This window comes from Botryllus schlosseri, chromosome 16 (assembly GCF_051294905.1).
Source record: "Botryllus schlosseri isolate E-star chromosome 16, Bs_hap1, whole genome shotgun sequence".
Taxonomy (NCBI): domain Eukaryota; kingdom Metazoa; phylum Chordata; class Ascidiacea; order Stolidobranchia; family Styelidae; genus Botryllus; species Botryllus schlosseri.
Window position 1 is genome coordinate 19,944,597 of NC_137251.1, and position 24,075 is coordinate 19,968,671.

Consider the following 24,075-nt stretch of genomic DNA (forward strand, 5'->3'; position numbering starts at 1 on the left):
ATCGAGGGTAAACGTCAACGGACTGCGTCACAAACATCAGTATCCGCTAAGTTAACGCAAAACTGAAATTACTGCATCTTTCTCGCGTTAACTAACCGCTTAGTTTATAGCTGGCGGAGTTGAACTCGCCACGAATTTCGAAGGAGGGGTAACACACGGAGTGTGTGTGTGTGGGGGGGGGGGGATATGCGAGGCGCTGGGACGCTATGGGGGCGCCGGAGATAAATGGCGTAGCAGTACTCATAGGGACACAACGTTCCATCGTAGAACTATAGTCCTTCATGTTCCTGAGATGTCGTTTGCAAATTTACTTATCACAAAATTCACAAAATAGTCAATATTTTCTTCGCGCTTCTCGCGAAATATATCAATGACGTATATGCAATATTTCCAAAAAAATCCGTGGTTACTATAATTCCTGTGAAATGTTGGTTTTATACTCCATGCGCGTACTTTTAAAACGCAAGGTCTTATTTAACACAGTTTCATTGCACTATATAGGGGTTTGCCCGAAAAAATGTTTCCAACTATAGGCAGTGTATCATGCAGCACACTACGGATCGAAACATGAGAACGTGGTTTTATACCGCGCTTGAGAATGAGAGGCATTTGTACGGTAGACATGATTTGAAGCTAAAATAAAACCAACTATCATTTTCTTCGTGAGCTACAAATTCAAATTGTCAGTATCTTCCTCCTCTCACACCATAAAAATGATTTTGGTAGTGTTGTGACCCACACACAATCTTACATCATTATTGATCGCCGTTAGACATTTATGAATATAACGCAGTCTTGAGTTCTGTAAAGGCTAGCAAGCATGCTATTAGAGTGTTAAGTTATAGATTACTAGCCCAGTACTAGCCTACTAGTTAGTAATCTATGGTTAATATTCATATAATACCCACTGTTTATCTTTGGCTAGCATGTCGTGCGGTCGTCGTTCGATGCCGAACGATAGCATTCAGTCCAATTCGGTATGCCTATAAACTCGTTGCCAATTACTATCCGCGCCGTGTTTCAAGAATGTTATATTGACCCAACTGTTTCCTCATATGAACTAAAATATCCATGTATGCTCGATACTAGATGTATAGTGACCTTTAGCAGGCGAACAACAATGCACTGTTCGACTGCGATTTTGTTCTGTTCAGCCGAAATCCAAAACCACATTTTTTGCATTTCTATTGCCCTTATTGTGAAAGATGTTCACTGTTAACTGCAAATCGTTGACCACAAAGCATTATAAGTCCTCAGCCGATAACATCCTTTTCAGAGATTGCCGACATGACCAAATCACAAACGAACGCGTTGATTGCGACACTATGTTTTGCGTCTCGTGTTTACGTGAGTTCAAAGCCCCTCGAGCTGGTCGCAAAATATATTGCAATTCAGATTTTGGCACTAATGCGCCGCGGTAAATCGCATTGGAGAGAGCTCATTACTGACGGACGAGATTCTGATTTGCTACATTATTTTATTCGCCATGAGACGCCGAATACTGTTAGGTTAATAGCAACCATACCCGCTTACGAGGTATCTTGATGGAAGAGAGACGATTTCATCCGGCCCGCGAAGCAATGTCAAGTAAATGTAAAAATACATACGTACCACTTGGCGTGGTAATCCAGGAAGTGGTGGCAACTCGGCTCGTTATCGTTACCCGTCCAATGTCATCGTTACGAAATGGCGTCACTGCCGATGGTGTGGTGACTGTGATACCGAATACATTTTAGTTCCTTGCAGTAGGACGCAACTTTCAAAAATATAACCTCCTAACCTACTCCGAATGATCTTGAGTAAACGATAAATAGATATATATTCATTTTTGTTATTGTGAAACTGTTTCGAGTATATGGATAAGAAAAAACGAACATTCGTCAAGTCGGTTTGTTGACTTCAGTCAACCTCAATTCGTGATATAGTGACCAAATGTTACCAAGCATGTTATCAGACAGTGTCATACTGTATTAATTATATATAACATGCATACCATCAGTTTCCGCCAACTCTCTCGTCGTGCCGATATTCTTAGGTCCCCAACACACTGCACCATTTATCGGTATACCAGGTCGAATGTACATCATTCCAGTGTATAGAGAGTTAACCTCAAGGTATATATTTGGTTCGGGTGCCGAATCCCATATGGGAATATTGCCGAGCCATTGTCCTTGGAACGAGCCGATAGGATGGACCTGTTTCGTCTTGAAAAATCAAACAATATTGGGAAATGAGTTATACTTCCAAAACGTACTCAGTGTTCGGATCACGTTGGGTCATTAGTCACCGCAAGTTCTGACTCGAGTGAAATCAAGTCGTTATAAAATTCTTCAAGTCAAGTTAATTAGATTTTAATGTGACTCGAATGAAATCAAGTCATCTGAAATTTTCGGATTTCGAATGCCTTTCAAAACATCAACTGATTTCATTTTGTGGTATCTGATTATACGTGTGGAGGCAGATGTATACGTATTGTATGTGCATATGCTGACTAGACCACGCCAAAATTGTGGAACTTGGTTACGTATCATTTCGAAACCACTAATATGACGCGAGTCATGAGTTATTTATATAAGTCGATGAGAATACAGATCCCGCCCAAGTAATATGGCGCTAATTCAATGTAACAGGGGGTTATTGGCTGAAATGCGGCATGTAGGATGCAGTGACGACAGTACCAAGCTCATATGCGTAGAGGAGAAAGAATACTTGAGCGCGTAAAAGAAATTTGTTAACCGTAAATTTTGTCGAAACGAGCAAGAAAGAACGAACTTTAGTACTTAGTAAAATATTACTTCCTCATGGTTGTAGCAAAGCCACGAGGTTCCCAGTCAAGATTCCGTTTTACTTTCATATATTTGACTCGAGTCAAGTCGAGTCATTTTCAATTCAATATTGAATCAAGTCTGAATTCAAGTCATCCATCATGTTCACTTTTCGTTCTCGAGCTCAATACAGGTTCGACTCACTTCTATAAAACTCTTGAGTGATATCGAAGTTCTCGCATTCAAAATATACTCATTTTTCTCACTCTTAACATGTTTATTTAAATAAATCAAAGACGGTTTATGGGTTTATTTTTCAACTACTGGTCCTGCTACACGGGGTGAATCGAATAATCAAATGTCTCGACTAGGAGTCGAGTCAATACACGAATTGACTCAACTCGAGTCGAGTCATTTTCCGTTTTTTTGGGGGGAAATGACTCGCTTAAGATCGAGTCAACGAAAATTTGCGACTCGTTTCATTGTAACCTTGTACAACCATGTCTACGAAGTCTACGAAAGCGTTGATTGCGGGATAATTTAGATATGCTTTTTGAAACAATATTATGAAAATCAAAGCCGTATGAACGCAGGTAACGGCGAGGTTTCTGCTGACGGAAGAACCATATCAAAAATGGAAATAGATATGGACGGTAAACCCCTATCAATAAAGGACTGGTATTGCGGCTGAGAGGTTCAGAGTGCTTTTCGATGTGCAATATTTCGGGGAATATTGACTTGGCAATTGTTTTTATAGACGTAATCACTCCACATTTCTCATACGTTGAGTCAGAGTCGAGCCATGAAATTTCAGGACAGTGACTTGAGTTAAGTTAAATCATTCAAAACACGTGACTAGTCAAGTCAATTCACGACTCAGGTCATCCCAACACTGGTATGCCTGTTGCCTATTGGCTATGCCTATTGAATCTATTACCCGAAGGCGATCAACAATGGCAAAAAAGCCATCTTCGAAGTGAGCAAATCAGTAATCATAATGAGGAATATCGGACTGGTGTAAACAACCATAGCAGTCGAAACACCGTGAATACCAAACAACAACAACAACAACAACAACAACAACAACAACAAAAAAGCAATTGCGAATCCATTCCAGATTCCAGTTCGGAAGCAACACCCGCGTGGAACCATAAGAATCAGTTATCTATCCGTATAAAAGACACTGTGGTTCGAATTTGAACCTTAATAGTGTTCATTAGGGATGGAAGGCTGTAAGTGTGAACACGAATGCAAGTCGCTGTGGAGGATGTGAACACAAAATTAGGACGTCGCATTGCTTAATCATTGGAAACACTGCACAGTGCACATCCACACGTTTGTTCTTAATAGTGAATTTGACTCTCCAAAAGATTTAAATATGTGTAGATAAGGCTGCGCGTTTGGCCTACCTCCCTATTCGAGATGTGTGGATCATGGTTTTGTTGAGATCACAACCTGATCCGCTTTGTTAAAACAGAATCCTGATCCACACTTAATCCTATTTCCGTCATTTTTTCCGCATGCGCAATGCGCATTCAAAAATTCCGATCATCTATTGCCCCTTTCAAGGACAGGCGATTTTTATTGACATGTCAAAATAAGTAAAAAAAATTGTCAAAATTTTTATACAACTGTCTGCTCATTGTGAATCATGAAACAAAAAAGTTGACATGGTGTTATCGTCAACGTACCGAAATATCCTAACTGAATCAAGACTGCTTGTGCATTGCATGGTTCTTATATCAAGAAGCGCATGATGAAAAATTGTGATGTAGACAACATTGTCAGAATGAAGCAACACGGTGTGCCACCAGCAGTGTACGAACAACGTCAGTTTCGTCAGCCAACAACAGCTGCTGTTGGACGTTCTTTCTCCAGTCTTGGCAAGCTACTTAGTAGGGATACATACACTCTCTACGCGAGAATTTACGAAAGTATCTTTCGTTGTACTACAACAAATTTTAATCATTTATACCATAGTACGTGATGTAACTACTGGAATTCTTCATAGGGCCAGATTTCGTTAAAGTTTTTCGTTAAGTTTTTCATGTAGAAATCTGTCAGTTTTAATGTCAAATTTTTTTTTCTGGCCAAACTACTTCGCAAGGACAGACAGTTCCAACCACAAATGAAGATGACTAGTAAAATTCTAACATTATTTACGAAAACACCTAATCTGCATACTCGATGCCAAAATTTGATGAAAATAAAGTTTTTCAAGGACAAACAATGTCAAAATGTTGATTTTTATTGGTCAAAATCTTCCGTTTTTAGGTGAAAAAATCGTCCTAGTCATCAGTAACAAAGTACTTGTTATTTTTACGGGTAATCAAGCATACACTTCTACTTGGTTTGCACTACTTACTGAGATGTTAATGACTTAAACCTAGTGCCACACTCTTCGCGAAAAGAGAGTGTATTCACATCCAAAAGGTGGTGCACGAGAGCAGAGCCTAACTCGGAATTATATCGCGGTTATAAATCCTAGGTGCTTACGTGCATATCTTTCTTAGTCCTTCCATGCAAGAATCTTTTAGATTAAGATGTTGTGTTTGATTTACACCATGGTGGTGTAAGCCTGAATATCACGGGTGGCACACGGGTGCTGTTGTTGTTTGTGATAATCGTGGGGTTTGTCGACTACTATGGTCATTTACACCATAGGCCAATTCTCTTCATTTTTATTCCGTAGCTGCCGACTCGTACCACGGTCCTCTTCTTGGATTTTATAAGACACCGCTTACAAGGATGGTATGGTGAGGAGGAGCCTAGATAAACCTCCAACAATTAGGCAGGAATTCTGGAGTCGACCTCTGTCGGATTCGAACCCGCCACTCATGGGGGTTGTAGCTGTGCTACAGTACACGGCGTACAGTACACGGTGTACACGGTGCCCCGAGTGTACTCAACAGTTTTCTGCCTAAAATATTCATGTTTGGAAATTGCTATTTCTATGCTTCTATACCGGAGTACCTACGATATTTTCCTAATTACGCCTAACTGAAAGTCAGGAATTACAATCCTGACCAGATCAAGATTCCAGATCCAATCCGGTTCAGAAAATCATGCGGGATTCCTGTCCGTCTAGACACCATGATCCTGACCCTGTACATATCTACTAGATATGGTGTGAACGTGAGGACCATGTTCTTTTTTCCTGTGCGAATCTCTAAAGTTTGGAGGTTCGCGTTCACAAACGAACCTTCGTAGGTTCTGTACTGTGAACCCTTTCCACGTAATACAGTTTTAAATGTCATTACACGTCTTTGGTTGAAATTCTTTGCTTTTCAACTTCGGACCACCCTCCACGCTTCAAAAAATTACTTGCTTTCAAGTTTCTTCGGAATCTTCAACTTTCCGCTTGCCAATAATCAGTGACTCTGTGATGTCAGTTTTGCCCGCAATCACAGAATAACAAGAACGAAACACACAGCATGTGGGAAGCCAGCGAATTGTGCTTAGTCATCCAATCAATTCTCTATTTACACTAACGAAATTGAAGGTCCTCAATATACAATTGAATTATATATTCATATTGAAATGAATATTCTCGGCTGGACAGGCCTAATCGACACCAACTAGTATAGAATTGGAAAGAACATTGTATATCAACAATCGTATCACAAAATACGATTTCACCATAATGAAATTTCAAATAAGAGAGCGCTCAATATACTATTCTTAGATGCAAACGAACTCCTGTTGGTGACACAGTCTTACTAAAAGTCGACTCCCATCTCGATTCCGGCTCCCATCTGCCTCCGGCTGTTTCAGAAAAAGCACTGATCCGGCCAAGATTGAGAAAATCCGACTGCAGTCGACCCCTGCTCTAATTCCTACTGTTCATTGTAATATTATGTGTACATTTATTTTAGTGTACGCTGGTACGATTCCTAAGCATGTCACTTTAAATGTCAACTGACCTGCTCATTTATCGTCATTCCAAGCCAAACTACAGCCCGTGACGACTTTCGCCTGATATGATTTACGACAGCACGGTAGGTTTCTTCATCTGGAATCGCTGCAAGTTCTAATCCTCGATTGGCGCAAATTCTTTGTGCCCGGAAGAAGTCAATTGAAAATGAACGCTGTAGAAAAATCCAATAGCAACGTCCTGCAGCTTCGATCATACACTCGTCTGTAATAAACGGAGTTCAAACGTGTCAGTTACGTAAAATTTGCAACCATAGTTTCCTGCTACAAATGCTGACTGTATAATGAAGTATTGTATAAATCCGGAGCGTCAAACATCTGGCCTGCGATGTAATTATGAGTAAATAGCTCGGTTATGATTCATATCAGCAGTCGTTGATTTCTAATGATTCGATGTGGAAATCGTAATATTTCATTTGAAGAGTACAAAATTTCAATCTTTGTCCAGTTAACGGTCGTAGGTCTAATCCTCGCCAAAAGCAACGTTAAAACTGCGTTCAACTAAGCATAACTAAAAATCAATACTAACGCTACTATTTGAAGCTAGGCATAGTGGTGATTATTGTTATGCTGTTACGTGGGGATGTCTGGAGTATATTGTTAACCGGATTTACGACGTCCCGATGATGCTTACAATCACACGACCACATGTTCATCGAATATCGACTTATCATCAGGGATATCTAGAAATCCCTGCTTATTATGTGTGGATAATTTGTTACGTAATCATCGACGAGCAAAGCTAATACTTGTGACGTGGTAATGAGCAGCGGCGTTTGAAAATCCGAATTGACTCTGGCTGCATGTAGGATGTAGAAGCCCTTAGTAAAGATTACACGTGAACGTCAGTTAGATTGGAACGCAGGTTTGTTTTGTTAATGTTTATGGTCAAAAATGTTTGCTCGAAAATGTTGTAGACCAACGGGCCACATTGTCATATATAAGAATTTAAACTGTTGACGGGCGGCTCAACGTACCCTCGCGGGCCCCTGTACTATGCCAACCAATTGATGACAGTGTTGCGTCTGACATGTTTAACCAAAATTCATCAGATTCGGAAACCAGCATTCGGGCCAAGAAAGACCAAGGAAGGCCAAGAAAGAGTCTGTTACATAGACAAGGAAGGCACTTTATATTTTGGCAAAAATCTGAAATATCGAATCGTCAATGTAACAAATTTCGCCACAGTGACTGGTTGTTGGTGTTGTCTGCAGGGCACTGGAGCTGGCGTACATTTTAAGCTGCTCCAGCTCCGGCTCCAGAGCTCTCTTCTATCATGAATTAGCTCCGGCTCCAGCTCCAGAGCTCATTGATATCGCTGTTCCGGCTCCGGCTCCGTAAACTATCGAATGATACAGTCAGTAGTCAATGATTACCGCAATAAAATACCAATGCGACGTTTTTATACCGGCGCTCCACTTGTTCATATCAAGCATACAGATGACTGAAATCTTGAAATTGTGAGATTGTTCAAGTGTTACTGCAGCAAGTGCAACATGAGCGCATTTTGAGACCATATCAGTATAAATTTGCTCTCCACTAAGTATCAAATGGGTCGAAATTCGATATTGATGCGCTCCTTACCAGTCCGTCCGGTGTCGATCAAGTTTACTGGAATTAGACAGTTTTCCTACGGGAGAATCGAATAAGTTTAGAACTAGTGCGAACTGAGAATCTGGTGTTGCATTAACATTTGACAACTGACGACGTGCATTACAAAATTCACCGTGTCAGTAACGAATTAAACTATTCACGATCATTGCGTGACAATTCAGGAATGCGACTGTTTCAAGCATACAAGAATATATGCACAAAACAGATGATTACATACTGGAAAGCATCGAATTGACCAGCTCGCATCGCGAAAATTGTTCGCTCAGTATACCGGCGTTCTGGGATGCGTTTCTTTATTTGCGTTCGCAGATCTTTACAGCGAAACACGATCAGGCGCATGATTGAATTCCAATTCGCAGTCACACACAATAACACAAATCCACAGCTACAACACCAGGGGGTTGTGGGTTTGAGTCTGATCTAGGTAGACTCCACCATTCCTACCTAAGTGTTGGAGAGTTATCTAGGCTCCTCCTCGCCGTGTTCATCGCGTAAGCGGTGTCTTACAAAAAGCCTATAGAAGTGGTCCGTGCTACACGTCGGCAGTTACGGAATCAAAAAATAACGAATATCGGCCTGATGTAAATGACCATTGTAGTCGAAAAACACCATCAATACCACAGACAACAAGAACTCAATAATACACTGTTAAATTTCGCGGTAGAATTAAGAGGCTATCATCGAAAAACGGGCATTTGCTCGTCGAATTCAGAGATTAGACGGCGTACAGTATCTGGGCGTGCGCACCTCCAAATCGACATATGCAAGTGCAGCAAGATCACGTTTATCCTCCAGCATAGATTCGTCTAATTTAATTACTCATTAGTAAATTTGCTCAGCTCTCATAAGCACCAGTCCCATTTTGTAAAATGCATAGTGATCAATATTTATCGAACCGCTCTATTGGCCAACAGTACTGTGCTGATGACGAAATTACAATGTATGACGAATAACCACGTCCCACAATACAGTAATTATACGTCGTAATATGCACGGTATACCCACGGCATACCCTCGCATACTCAAGTTTGGCACGTTTTGACCAATTTGAACATTCTTCGTTTAAAGAAGGTGGCGCCAACGAGGCAACGATTCCTAATTTTTTGAACGATTACCGTAAAATCTTGTGAACTCAGCCAAAAGTATTAGCATAGCATCTTATGATATACAACGGAGCCGGAGCTACTTTTCAAACAACCGGCTTCATAAAAATTATAGTTATAGCTCCGGTTTCAGCTCCGGATCCGTTGAAAATACACGACTCCGGGGCTCCGACTCCAAAGCCTTGGTTGTTTGTGGTATATTTATGGTGTTTGTCGATTACAACGGTCATTTACACCAGGCCAATATTCCTTATATTCAATTCCGTAGCTGCCGACTAGTAACACGGCCCACTTCTAGGCTTTTTTAATACACCGCTTGCGCGGATAATGTGGCGAAAAGGAGCCTATAGATAATCCTTCAACACTTCGATAGGAAGTCTGGTGTCGACCTCGGTCGGACTGGAGGCCACAATCCATTGATGTTGCAGCTGTGGATTATACAACTATACGCTATCTTCCCTCCTACTCCCAGTGACTGGTGATTGCTATGTTCATCTTCCAGTCGCAACACTTTGAATTTATGGAAGACAATAACTAAGAGAGTCTTTCCGCTTGGAAGATAGTATGCAGTTACATACCACTCATTGTTGTTAGCTCCTTCGTTGATCCGGACATCGTTGAAAGGTAACTTGCTGTCGTCGGATACTCTATGACACCATTTTGAGTTGGCTCCAAAATCTCTGGCGCTGTGCCTGCTACATCAGATTTCTTTTATATCACTACGGCGACATGGGCCTACCAATAATTGGCACAACTTGATAAAATCCGTGGACCGAGATATTTAAACACTTATTTCGAGTAAGTTCTTGAATTATATACCACGAGATCGCAAATCGTATTCTGAAATGTTGTGAGTTTCGGAATAATTCACTAACGTTGCTATCAAATATTAGGTATAGATTATTTAAATACTTTCACTCGCCTGTTGCTGTGGTTGCTGTAATGCTGGGTGACTGAGGAGTAGTGGAATCACGACAAGCTCTACGGAAACAAAACAAGTCGTCGGAGGGTGATTACCTATATATATTCTGCATAGTTGTGAGAGTCAGCGTTAAACAAGTGGTTACCGAGCATTGATTGTCCGTTTGTCACTAACGTTACAAATATTCTATCACTATAATAGAGCATACTGGACTAGTTGGTATAATCTGTAGGCGACTGTGCCTCTTTTATAACACGAAATAACGCAATGTGACATATCGTCGCCACCCAGCCCTCTCGAGAATTGTTTTAATGGGGAGATGATAATCATGTGATTAAAAACTGTTTTCCTCCCTCCATATTTTAAGGACGGTAGTGAAACAAGGGGTAAGAGTTTGAAGTCCGGTCGGTCTTTTCGGGTTGGGATTTCACGATCGGAAGTAGCTTGAATCACGCTCGCGGACCACACGACTAATTAACGTTATAATTATTGTGTGTGCTTTATTCGGGACCAATTCAAAGTTGTTATAACAACTATCGGGTACAGGCCCATACTATCTGGTTCGAGCCCTGTGTACACATCACCAATTCATCTCTGCGATTGGCAATACGGGGAGGTTAATTGTATTGGGTGTTGATGTATTACTTTACGTGACTAGTAAAACAACTGGGGTAGTGGTACAGATCTTTGCTCATATTGAATTTAGTAGTGTACGTACGCAGTTATTAACTTTAACATGAATGTATTCCAAACAAAGCAACCCATATTCAATGTTCCCTCTAATTTTTGACGAGTCTGCGCACACTCACTAACTCACTGCGTAGACCCTTGGACAACAGTGCGTAACGACTGAAAAAAAGGTCATAACTTCGGATTTTTTTGTGCGCAACTTAGATTTTCTGTGCGCAGAGACCGTGTCAGCACTGCGCATTTGCGCACGTGCGCAGCTTAGAGGGAACATTGCCCATATTATATAACGGTGATGTGACGTTGCGGGTCATAACACTAAACAGAATCATCCTTTACGATACGATGAAGATATATGCTCAAGATTTAATTTTGTAGCTCTCTAATACCAATATATTGAGTTAATCCTTTGGACCAAAAAGCTTCAAAACATCTTCAATGCATAAGGGGCTCCCACTCTCAAAAGTGGTACAGTGCCTCTGTCTACAATTTTGACATGTTATGCGCTGCGGGATAAAAATACCTATTATTCAAAACATATAGTGGAAAATTACCCGAGCTAGCGTGACTGGAGTATTTTAACGGGGAATTAGATACCTAATAATAAGCTCCATTAATTTTACATGAATTATAATAAACCACTGCATACATGGAAACATGTTGCAAACAATGCTCGCATATATTTCGCGCCTATAACGCGACAAAACATTTCGAGATTTCAACAGATTTCATCTAATGTTAAATTGCAATAGGAACTCAGATATATATAGAGATGTTGTTCTACTATTTTATCATATACCCCCACTGCATACTCTACTGCGACGCCAGCGCCCCCCAAACCACCCCCTGAGTCCAGCGTCCCCCATATCACCCCATGAGCGTTTCCGTTCCGTTCCCTTGAAAATCCAAATCGCCCCTTTGGGGTGCTGGCGCCCAGGTTAAGAAACACTGCTTTACATTGACCGCATAGATGAGTTGCCAGCCTTTGACAGTTCATCAGAGCATAACTATGTTTATGACTGCTTTTCACAACTACTCGATTTCTTGGGTAGATTTAAAGCGAGCAAACTCTGCTTTTACTTGGAGTCGTTTTAGCTCGCTGTCTAAACCATTACTATACCACTAATTTAATAGATTTTTTATTGCCTACTTCCTCTACTCGATTAGCTTGTTGGACTACTTTGACTAACCCAGGTTTATACTAACCCAGGTTTATAAGTATAAGAGGAATTTTATCAACAAATATATTGGTCAGTTATAAATAAATACGGATCCTAAAATTCGAGCCACACTCTGCCCACCAGTTACAGGCGGTTCTTTCACATTGATGTGATAAATCAGCTTATGTTCATGCTATCACCGTACTACATGAGGAGCAAAATCAAGCGTATAAGAGTTGGAAGCTCATCCCGAGAAATCACATCCAAAATATATATGATATAACCAAAAACGAGGAGTGTTACATATACGTCACGACCAAATAAAAGGTGGGGGATGACGAAGTTGACGTCGCGATTTAATGCATAATTAACTATAATGGTTTGTCGGTCCTGAAACAATGTAAAACATACCCCATAGATATAGGCCTAGGTAATATTACCAGAGGAGTGTTATAAGATATCAGATATGACTAGAATCATTTCATTTCACCTCAATGAAGTTTACAATATTATAAGTATGTTTCATTCGCGTCTGACCGCCGAGGTGTGCGGACGTGTCTAGATTGAGCAGCTCATCCTGCAATCAGCGTCGATAGCTTGTTGCGAGGTTTTGGTCTTCTGGTGTAAAGGCTTACGGCTTACTTGTAGTAATACTCTAGCGGTACTCGGATAGGATTACGTGCAGTGAGAAGTTAATTGCTGTATAAGCCACCATCCCGCCTGATGGCAGCGGATGTTGGTAACGATGACATGGAATTTACTGTTGTCACGTCAAAACGCAGTAAAAGAGGTTCACAAAGCGAGTCTGATTGTGATAGTCCGCCATTGAAAGCAATGAATAATAAGTCTGATGCAGACTATGCTGACCTCTCAGCCGATCCAGCTCGCACCGAAAATTTGAAAATAGTTGTTAAGGGTAAAGATAGGAAGATGAAACACTATCATCCTACCACAGTGAACAAGTGCTTACACGCAGTGATTGGTAATTATGAAGGGATCCGTGTCTTCCCGTCGGGAGACTTACTCGTCACCTGCCACAATCGCATGCAGGCCGATAAGCTCCTATCTCTAGATATGTTTACGGACGGAGTAGTGTCAATTCCAATTAATACGGGATGTTACGATGAGAATAAACTGCATCAGCATGCGTCTAGGGCCGTTATCCGAGGTGTGCCAGCTGACATGTCAGAATACGAAGTTGTTGAATTCCTAAGCGAATCACACGTGTGCTTTGCTAAACGTCTAAAACGCAAGTCCACTGATGGCTATGTTGCTAGTTTGTCAATGCTGCTCGGGTTTAATGTTCCAACACCTCCAGATGAGTTGTATATTGGATATCTTCGATTCAAGACCAATCCCTATAATCCTCCCCCATTGAGGTGCCACCGATGCAATCGATTTGGTCACACGAAGGCAAATTGCGGCGGAAGAAAAACGTGCTCCAAATGTGGGAGTCATGAGCATGAACATCATCAGTGCGATCAGGAAAAGAGGTGTGTCAATTGTAAAATGCCCAATAGCGCAGCATACGGTGGGTGCCCAGTGTATAAAAGGGAAGCCAAAATACAAATAATTCGAGAACGAGAGAGTCTATCGTATGTCGATGCTAAATCCAAAGTATCGCATGTCGATGCTAAATCAAAAGCACCAGAAACGTCTTCACATACACAATTGTCGCCAACTCCCAGCGGTAAAACTTATAGTCAGGCTGTACACAGACGGCAGGCTGTACACCAACGTCAGAACGCCTCTGCTAAGTCAACTTCGGCGAAAATCAGTCCACCGCGACAACCCCTTCCAAATGATGCGAACTTATCCTTTTTGGAGACCTCTTCTCATGTAAACGAGGCCACCAGTACCCCGTCCGAATCAGATCACGACTCGTCAATTCTATCTATCATGTCTTCTACACATCCGTTACTATTCTTCGCATTCATATGCGAAATTGTGAACCTCACAGCTAAAACTTGTCGTTCAAGCGATGATATCGATCTTCCGTCATTGATTACCTCCGCGGCTCAGAAGTGGCTAAGCGTTTCTTTCGACCCTGAATCACTGAAAAGCCTTTTGAGCGCAGTTCCACAAAATGTATAAGAACGCTGGTGTTCTTATACTGCAATGGAACTGCAGAGGAATATACAGGAAGTTACCTGAACTGAAGAACTTTATAGAACAACTCCCTACGCCTCCTGATATTATGTTAATTCAAGAGACACATCTTATTGATAAATATGTTCCAAAGATTAAAGGGTACATCATGGAAAGAAAAGATAAAACACTTCGCAGTGGTGGGCTAGCCATTTTAATCAATAAGCAATTGTCTTATCGAATACTCGATATTCAGTCACCCGGTGGTGGTATAGATACGCTGTGCATCGAAGTGAACGGTTTGCGGATCTGTGACATATACTGCTCTCCCGAATACCGAGTTGTTGATGGTGACTTAGACTTCTTGGGTGACCTGTCCGACAGGTCTTTGATATTAGGTGATTTCAATGCCCATCACTGGTCATGGAGTGCTGGAAACTCGAATCGCAGAGGTCACTTGTTGTATGATTCGATAAATCGGCATGGATTGGTAACCCTGAACGCAACGAGTCCAACTCGCATCAATACTGCATACAACGCAGTGAGCAGGGCCTCACTCATCGACTTGTCACTGGCGTCGGCAGATATCGCACACTCGTGCTCTACCAACGTGACAAACTCCCTATTAGGCAGTGATCATTTTGTCATACTGACATCTTTATTGGCTAAACTACCCCGCTCTAACAAACGTCTGCTCACTTGGGCCCTCTCGAAGGCAGATTGGGCGAGCTTTCGCCAGATCCTTGATCTGTCCGAGGTGCCAAATTTAGGGAACAACATTGACGCCATGGTCGACAAATTCACTAGTGATGTATTATGTGCGGCCAGCCTGTCCATTCCAATCAAGAGAAGTCACAGTCGCTCATCAGTACCATGGTGGAACGACGATTGTGCCAGGGCTGTGAGAAAGAAGAAGGCAGCGTTTTTGAAAATGAGGCAAACGTTTGATGCGCAATACATTGCTGAATTTAAACGTAGTCGTGCACAGTGCAGACGAGTGATACTAACAGCGAAACGTGAATCATGGAGATCCTTTTGTGAAACACTTGGCACCAGGGGAAATCTCCAGAAAGTGTGAAGTGTCGTCCGTTCTATTTCGGGCAATCTTTCTAATAGTTCGGTGGCATCTTTGAAAGTTGGGAGCAATTATATTACTGATGAAAGAGGAAAAGCACAAATACTAGCGAAGACATTCCAACGTTGTAGCAGCTCTTTGAATTACCGTCATAGGTTGGACTTGAGAGCTTCACTCCTCATAGAAGTCGAACACCATAGGAACGATACTCTTCTGAACAATCCTTTCACGATTGCAGAGCTTGAGAAAGCACTGAAGTCGAAAAAAGACACGTCCCCGGGACATGACACTCTTTGCTACTCCATGTTCAAAAACTTTCCGCCAGATGCCCTACTCAGTATGCTTTCGGTGATAAATAACTCATGGTGCAATGGGACTGTCCCTCGCAGCTGGAAGCACTCGATTGTTATTCCAATTCCCAAAGGAAACAAGGACCGATCAGACCCACAGTCATATCGTCCTATAGCCTTAACCAGCCACCTCTGTAAAGTGATGGAGACGATGATTATGAAGCGACTATCTTGGTATCTAGAAAAGCACGGCTTACTCCACTCAGCTCAAAGTGGCTTTCGTCGGGGACGGCGGGCCCTGGATCATGTTCTCCGATTACACGATGCCACTTACAAAGCTATCCATAATGGAAGATCGGTCTTGGCTGTCTTCTTAGACATCGAGAGAGCATATGACATGGTGTGGAGGGCTGCTGTCATCCATAAATCACGGGAAATGGGTATTTCGGGGCCTTGTCTTTCTTGGATCAACAATTTCATACACGACCGTACTTTTCAAGTTCGAATCGGGACAACGTTATCCGACATTTTCCTCACCGAAAATGGTATTCCGCAGGGGAGTGTGCTTAGCCCTTTGTTATTCAGCATTATGATAAATGACCTTCCAACAGTTATCGAGTCAGACATGGGGCTCTATGCGGACGATTGTGCCATTTGGGAGGCCGGTCTTGCTGTTGACCAACTTGCTCAAAACATTCAGTCATCCCTTGATCAGATCCATCGATGGTGTGTAAAGTGGGGTTTTATGGTATCGGTCGAGAAATCCGTAGCAATGGTTTTCACGAAAAAGCGAAATTATGCACAACCTGTACTCAAACTTGGAAGTCATCAACTGAGGTATGTGGAATCCTTCAAATATTTAGGTGTCACTTTTGACAAAAGACTCAACTATAAGATACACACATCTAACGTTGCATCCAAATGCGCAAAGCGCATGAATTTACTCAAAATGGTATCCGGCACATCTTGGGGTGCATCCACTCGAACGCTATTAACCCTGTATAGGAGCCTGATAAGATCCATCATAGAGTATGGCATGGAAGCGTACTTCTTCGCACCGAAATCACACCTCACGAAAATAATATCAATCCGCAATCAAGCTCTGAGACTTCCTTGCGGTGCCATGCCCAGCACCCCTATATGCGTATTAGAGGCCTCGTGTAACGACATGCCCCTTTTTCTAAGGCACCAATATCTTTGTCTCAAGTACCGTTCCAAGATCAGAACACAACAATCAAACCAGCACGCAGTTTATTGGAGGGTTAATGGGAGGAAATGTACAATCTACTCTCGGACCGATTCGTGACTTTCAATCTCTTATCCCGACTTCAAATATTGGATGATTTGCAAGTCAGAGGTGACCACCCTCTAACCATATGCCCTTGGTTATTGAAATGCGCTATGATTGATACATCATTACAAACAGCCCTCGGACGCGATCCACCAAGTCACCTTGTCGATGCTATATTCAGAGATTATATTTTTGAGCAATACCCAAACAGAATGCTAGTTTACACCGATGGATCTAAAAACATCAACGGTGCTGGGTACTCCTTCTACATCCCTGATCGCAATATAAGAACATCAAAAGTATGTTCGAAACTCCTATCAATCTTCTCGATTGAGCTGAAAGCAATATTCGATGCACTGATATGGATTTCAGAAAATTCCATCGAACGAGTTGCTATTCTGAGTGACTCTTTGAGTGCATTGCTGTCGTTGAAAAACCATCTTGGTGAAAATAACTATATTACCAATCAAATATTAGAACTAACTCACCATCTCTTACATGAAAGCCATAGAGATATTTCTTTCGTATGGATTCCAGGACACTGTGGTATTGAAGGGAACGAAGTCGCTGACCGACTTGCGAAAGAGGCTGCGGCCCATGACTTAGCTGACCAAAGTGTAGATCTTACTTCTAGCGTAGATCTTACTTCTAGCGAGGCCAACTCATTGATTTTAGGTCGCTGTAGGCAAGACTGGAACCAACGTTTCATTGAAACCGCCTCTGGAGCACATTTCAAACAGTTCTGCCCTGACATATACACAAAACTACCTACTTTTACCACGCCACGCCGTGCCGAAACCACCATTTTCAGATTACGCACCGGACACTGTCGTCTCAACTCCCATCTTAACAAAATTGGATGCTCCGATACCCCTGATTGTACCACATGCCATGTAGAAGAAACTGCAGAGCACGTTATTATGGAGTGTGCAAAGTACGTTAATGAAAGATGCCAGTTTAGAGCTGCCGTAATGGACCTGAGAGTACCCTTCACCATGGAAAATGTAATAACAAGTGATTATATATTACCTTTGCTGTGGGAATTCCTTGCGAAGACAAAAAGACAATACTAAATGTTTAGTTGACTGTATTTACTTATCGCAATATCGATTCGATTAGCAACCGTTACGTCGTGACGCAAAAGACCATAGTTGTTATATGCGTCACTAAAATCGCTTTTAAATATAATAATAATAATAATAATATAAGTATGTTTCCTTAACGCCACTATCGGTTACTATACGTAATTTAGGTGGTGGATGATGAACTAATATTGAAGTTGTGATTTGAAAGTCATACACATGCCAAAGCCAATATTTATGACCACTAAAATTCATTGTAATTGCGTCATATGTAATATGGATGATGCGAACGAACGATTCGTTCACATTCGCAAAATAATCTTATGTTCAATTGTGAACTGCGAACGTTTTTGTAATATAACATCATTCTACGTATTTGATCTGGATGAGTGGTTCTTAACCGGGGGTCCGCGAAGCCTGCACATTAGCAAACTGGTTGATAGCCTAATTTGTATTTTTTGTAATTACCGATATCACGGGGCAGTTTCGTTTCATAACTGCTGCTGAATTCTTTTACTGTGCAAACTAATTTTAATTGCCAAATTGGCAATAGCCTACTGATGCCAACATATTGCTTGTTAGGATTGAATCCATTTTTCCTGCGATACACATAACCGTTTATCCAGAATATCTTCAAGATAAGCTGCTGTAGATAAAAGTGACTATAGACTGGGCGTTATGTGTTCATTAAAAATATGTTTCTAAATTTTGGTGGCATCGCGATTATATCCAAAGGCGTCGTCAGAAGCGTTCATATCAAATCGACAGCGTAATTTTCAAGACACACATGTCAGAAATGCAGCTACAGAATTCGCTTTGAAATAATGAAAGTCTTCCGAATTTCCACATAAATAATACGCTATGTTAATATCAAGAAAAGTCATATTGATTCTGTTTATCAACAGCCTACAGATATTATTTGCACAAGACAGATGACGGTTGCAGGATGATTGAGCTTAATTTCAACTAAAACTTGGGGGTCATTGGTGATCCATTAGGGTCAACAAGGGGTCCGCAAAGACAAAAAGGTTGAGAGCCACTGATATAGACTACTTGATATTCCAACTTCTGATTATTCTATGCATCCAAGTGCACGCTAGAAAGGAAATCATGAATCATGAAAGAGTATAATATTAATTGAACCGACACGCTATTCCGACTGTGAATACTTTGCACATTTTTTTAATCCCTCACCTTCCTTTGCAATCCAAAAATCGTTCAAGTAGACGGCTTATAACACGTTGAGTGGTGAAATATTCCCTCGAAATCGTTTGTAGAATGTTTCGGTCTACCAAGTAGAGGGAACATTAAAACTGTCTATAATAATAGGGGGTAAGCTAATCCAGTGTTATGATCAAGTCATTACCTTCGAGTCACAAGTCATTTCGAGTCATTGCACATTTTGACTCGAGTCAAGTCAAGTCAATCGATTTTCAAAGGTGACTCGAGCCAAGTCAAATCACTCGATTTTTGGTCGTGACTCGAGTCAAGTCAAGTCAAGTCAAGTCATGAGTCAAGTCAAAATGCGAGTTGAGTTGCCTTTTCGAAGCATGAGACATGATTGCATTGATTGCATTGATTGCATGATTGCATTTCATATATCTAGCTGTTTGAAATACAGAATGGAGGGTTATTGATTTTGAACCGATGAATGAATATACAGTTCAATATACACGCAGTAATGCGTTGTATCGCTCACATATACTTAGAACAGTTAAACTACGTAAGTAATTGCATAGCCTCAGTTTATAGTTACCAGTCAAAATAGAGAATAGAGAATAGAGAAACGAATTGATAAGATGCAATACCTTACCCACCTACATATTCTTGCGTTACAATTCTAGCCTGCGCCAGTGGTTGACGAGTATGTAAACTATATTCGAATTCAATTTAAATAAAACACGAGGTTTAATTAAGGTGAGAATAGAGATATATATTTTGCTATTTATTTACTTCACTACTAGTTTACGATAATGTAAGATCCGATCAACCCGTTGGTGGCCAATTTATTTGTGAGAGAACAATGGAGGCTCAATAAAACGCACGATCAGTGACGGAGTGCTCGCTCCAACGGGTTACACCAGCGTTTCGCGAACAATCCGAACATTTACAAATACATAGTGATTTCTATCGACGCCGATTACTTGATGACTTGCAATTGACTCGTGAATTTTGTTCCGAGTCACGAGTCAATCCTCATTTCTGATACGCCGAGTCAAGTCAAATTATTTTTGCCTGGTGACTCGAGTCAAGTCATGTCATGCGAAAAAGATGACTCGAGTTATCCCAACACTGCGCTAATCTAACGCGATGCTTACCCTGGTAACTTCCATTGGAGCAATACGTGAATGAGCAGTTAAACGAGTCGACCATCACGCTGCTAGCTGATTCGTCCTCACAGGCAACATCAGGATATGAAGGACAATTGAGGTGAAATTCCGGATACCTTTGACCGGCGATGGAACTGATAAACGATGGACATTTCAATGTAACGTTGACCAGATAGCAATTGGTAAAGTTTGCCCGTTTTCAGATGTTCGATAACATCATTGCAGGTTTCAATATCGACAGAAATCCCACAGAGAATAAAAGATGGTTGGTCGCCCCAGGATCTAAACGTTTTTCCTTCATCGCCACCTTTCATAGATTTTCATGGCCTAGCGGTCCCCATATTATAAGAACTCTAACAAACATTATTTGGTCAAGGTTCGAGTTTGGTCTGTCTTTTAGGTTTCTCGCTTGTATTGGGAAAGAAATTCGGGCTTGAATAGGTTAGAACAGGGCCGGCCAACCCGTGGCCCGCGAGAAGGTTTTGAGGGGCCCGCGAGTTAATTTCCAAAATTAGTAATATTATGAAACATGGATTGCACAAATTGTGAACTTGCAAGGCCAACCAATAATTTGATTAGTCTGGCCGCAACATTTGACATGTGATGACTAAAATATCAGTTCCGGCGCATTGGCAGATCCATGAGCCAGTCACATTTTGGTAGATCTTCGTACACTACAATAAAGCAGAATAATTTGCGATAAATTGATCAAAAGTAAAAATTTTCTACACGCTTCGCGCAACATGTTGTCACTGGATTTTTTGCTTTTACTATTGTTACCCCTTTCTGAAAATGAAAGAAAGCCTAATGTATCAGATTGAGTCTAACTATATTCGCAATTAGAAGACAAAGTGTCGTTCAACATATGCGACCTTGCGTTTGCGCTCGCAGAAAGACCGTCGTTTATGAAACCCAGGCTCAAAATGATTGACGCGTGTTGGTCGAAGCTTTCGATATCGATATGTCCAGGCGCCGAATAGTCCATTCCTTGCAAACTGAGCCCAGCGATATACAGCAGGCCCGCAATATAGTCAAGTGACAATATTATTGACCTATGAACTTCGCAAAATTTTCGCGCTTCGCGCGGCTAGTGGCCCGCGCAATAGTTCGTCAATCAAATATGGCCCTTTGGCTGAAAAGGTTGGCCGCCCCTGGGTTAGAATGACCGGTTCTACTAGTTGGGGAGTGCCTCTCTCAAAAATCACGAATCACCACATTCCCTGATATGAACACGTCGTGTGCTGCAAGATTATACACAAAAATTCTGCTGATCAAACGCCAGCCTTGTGCGATAAAACTGTGTGTGCACGTGAGGTCTCAGAGTACACACACGCAGCACGTAATCATATTTTACATGGAATATAATGACCTCTGCATTTGGGAATCATTGCATACCGTCTAGATATTTTGCGCGAAGCGAGACGAGTAATATAATCTGTGAATCTGCAAATTTTAGTCAATTGTATATTTGCAACGAGAACTGTATTTGAATGCTTTCACATCATATTTCTGAATTGATCGCATAACCTCCCACAGCCCGGTACTATCCCGAATATCTTAACCTATTCGAAATCAAAATCGACCCGGCGGGCTTAGGTGACGAGTGAGCCACTTCTACAGCCAATATCACTAAGCATAGTTGTAGAACCGTAGAACTGAGATCAACCTTTTTGTCGTCTGCTGTTCCTACAGTTGTTGGACAAAACATCCACACAAATCTCATATCCGTCTTATCCATGTGGCCATCAGAATTGCAGACAGGACACAGTTACAGTTGTTATTATTTGAGAGCGACTATCGCTAAGCGAAAATACGGATAATAATTAGGTCAGGATAGTAGATACTTTTCGAAATCGCCTGGAATGTCGTTTATGGTAGACTGCGTATGATACTGTATGCATTGGGCCCCAAATCCTTTGGCCATCCCTAAATGCTACTGGCGCAAGGCTGACTGATTATTGCTATCGAATAGTCTTACCAATGTTGTTCAATCTGATCATTCCAATAGGCAATACGGTTCCTGGAATTGAAAAGCGCGCATTGCCAGTCGATGTCGGATTCAGGTTTATTATTATTGTCTTTCTCATGAATCAATTCCACACACGATGCATTCCTAGCAGCCACGCCTAAAACGCAATCACAGTTTGTTACCTTACGCCCATTACGTGAAGTCTTGCAATTGGGTATCAGTTTTCTTTTTTGACCACAGATATCGCAAATGTTCAATTTCATGATCGTTAATCGAATTTCATCATTGTCAGTTCGTTATTTTTGCACAAACTTGATCATTTCAACCACCAAAACTACTCAAGTGGAAGGCTTGGTTTACAAAATAGTTGCATTAATATTGGAAATTCTTTCCGAAAGTCCGTTATCCATCCGTGCTGTCCTTCGATGGTAAAGGTTTGGCATTTGAACTTGTAAGCTGTAGCGTTTCGCATGCGCGTAATACAATTTGAACATGTAGGCAATTGACGGAGGGGAGTTCGTCACACACCTATCAAATATAATCACATTTGGAATTTAATGGACTATGAAGTCCATGCGCAGCATGTTTAATTGTCATCGCCGGTATATCGGACGCTGGAGCTGAGGAAAACAAGTCAAATATAAATATAATTACTAATTTTGCTAATCAATGTGGAATTTCATCTAGGATACCTTCAGAATTTCGTCTGTATAGGAGTATAATATGACATCCATGTTCAAACTTTATGCTGTATTAACGACCGCATATATAGCGTACAGCCACATGCCCTTAAACGAACAGCCATAAAACCCGCCTGCACGGCAAATATCCATGTCAAAGCGACTACTACTGGATTTCTCAGCCGTTTTGGCTTTTGTACCACCCATGTTTCCATGTGAAATACCTTGCTCATGCCAGTTTCTAATTGTACAGACAGAAAGCCTCATCTCAAAACAGGGTGGCGCCTTTTTCGTTCACAAAAGTCACCCACGGCAACATTTGGTATTGGTATTTCTGAGCATAGTCATCGGTATCCTGTTTATATTCAGATTTCCCGAAATAGAGTTTCGAATATTGCCAAATTAAAAGAATTCGGATAAATTTCGTCGGCTACCAAAACTAGCACATTTACAATAATTCGAAATGCCAACGACACAAATCATGAAGTAGACCACTTGACTTATTGATAAGTGAATGTAAAACACCAGAACTAACAAAGCTCATCTTTTCGTTCCGTACTGACAGCGATGATGATGACCTAAAATCAGTCTCAGTGAAACATAGGTGCCCGAGCTTGATGATAGGTAACAATTGGTACCAGTTGGTAGGCCTACCTGACAGAATCTCGCTGCTGGATCACGATTAAAAATTCGAAAGAAAGATATACTTCATGTATGACTATATAGTATTTATTCTTTATGTCGGCTCGTGGGCTAATTCGTAAATTGGGCCCCAGTATAGAAATCAACTCACCTTCCAGTGTCAAAAATGCCAATAGGCCTATACATAACGCAGCTTGTTTTCTCATTGGATATTTTTGAATTAGCTGTAAAATCTTATGCATAAACATCTGAAAGAAGCTCGAACAATGAATCCGTAAATCAGAGCCCACCAAACGTTAGGAAATGTGAGTTTATTCAACTACCTACTACTTTGCACTTACGATTACACGCATTGCCATCACCCTACGAATGATGCGACTTATTCCCAAGGGTATAATGTCATCACCGAATAATGACTAAACTATAACACGCGAAAGAATCTCA

General features: G+C 41.3%; 1 protein-coding gene across 5 annotated transcripts in view; it reads right to left on the reverse strand.

The window, feature by feature from the left end:
- LOC145459351 (uncharacterized) overlaps window positions 1–24,075 on the reverse strand; it is a 183,053-nt gene extending 158,978 nt beyond the window's left edge. For 2 of the 5 annotated variants that reach the window (XM_080338002.1, XM_080338000.1), the window contains exons 1-9: window positions 23,783–24,075; window positions 22,319–22,466; window positions 20,329–20,474; window positions 19,205–19,298; window positions 10,338–10,396; window positions 9,994–10,110; window positions 6,689–6,903; window positions 1,994–2,204; window positions 1,612–1,713 (exon numbers count right to left, since the gene is read on the reverse strand). In XM_080338002.1, coding sequence (XP_080194128.1) covers window positions 1,612–1,713; window positions 1,994–2,204; window positions 6,689–6,903; window positions 9,994–10,110; window positions 10,338–10,396; window positions 19,205–19,298; window positions 20,329–20,474; window positions 22,319–22,466; window positions 23,783–23,879 — 1,189 coding nt within the window. In that variant the 5' untranslated portion in view covers window positions 23,880–24,075. The remainder of the gene's footprint in view (window positions 1–1,611; window positions 1,714–1,993; window positions 2,205–6,688; window positions 6,904–9,993; window positions 10,111–10,337; window positions 10,397–19,204; window positions 19,299–20,328; window positions 20,475–22,318; window positions 22,467–23,782) is intronic. The other 3 variants (XM_080338001.1, XM_080337999.1, XM_080337997.1) reach the window with 3 other exon arrangements.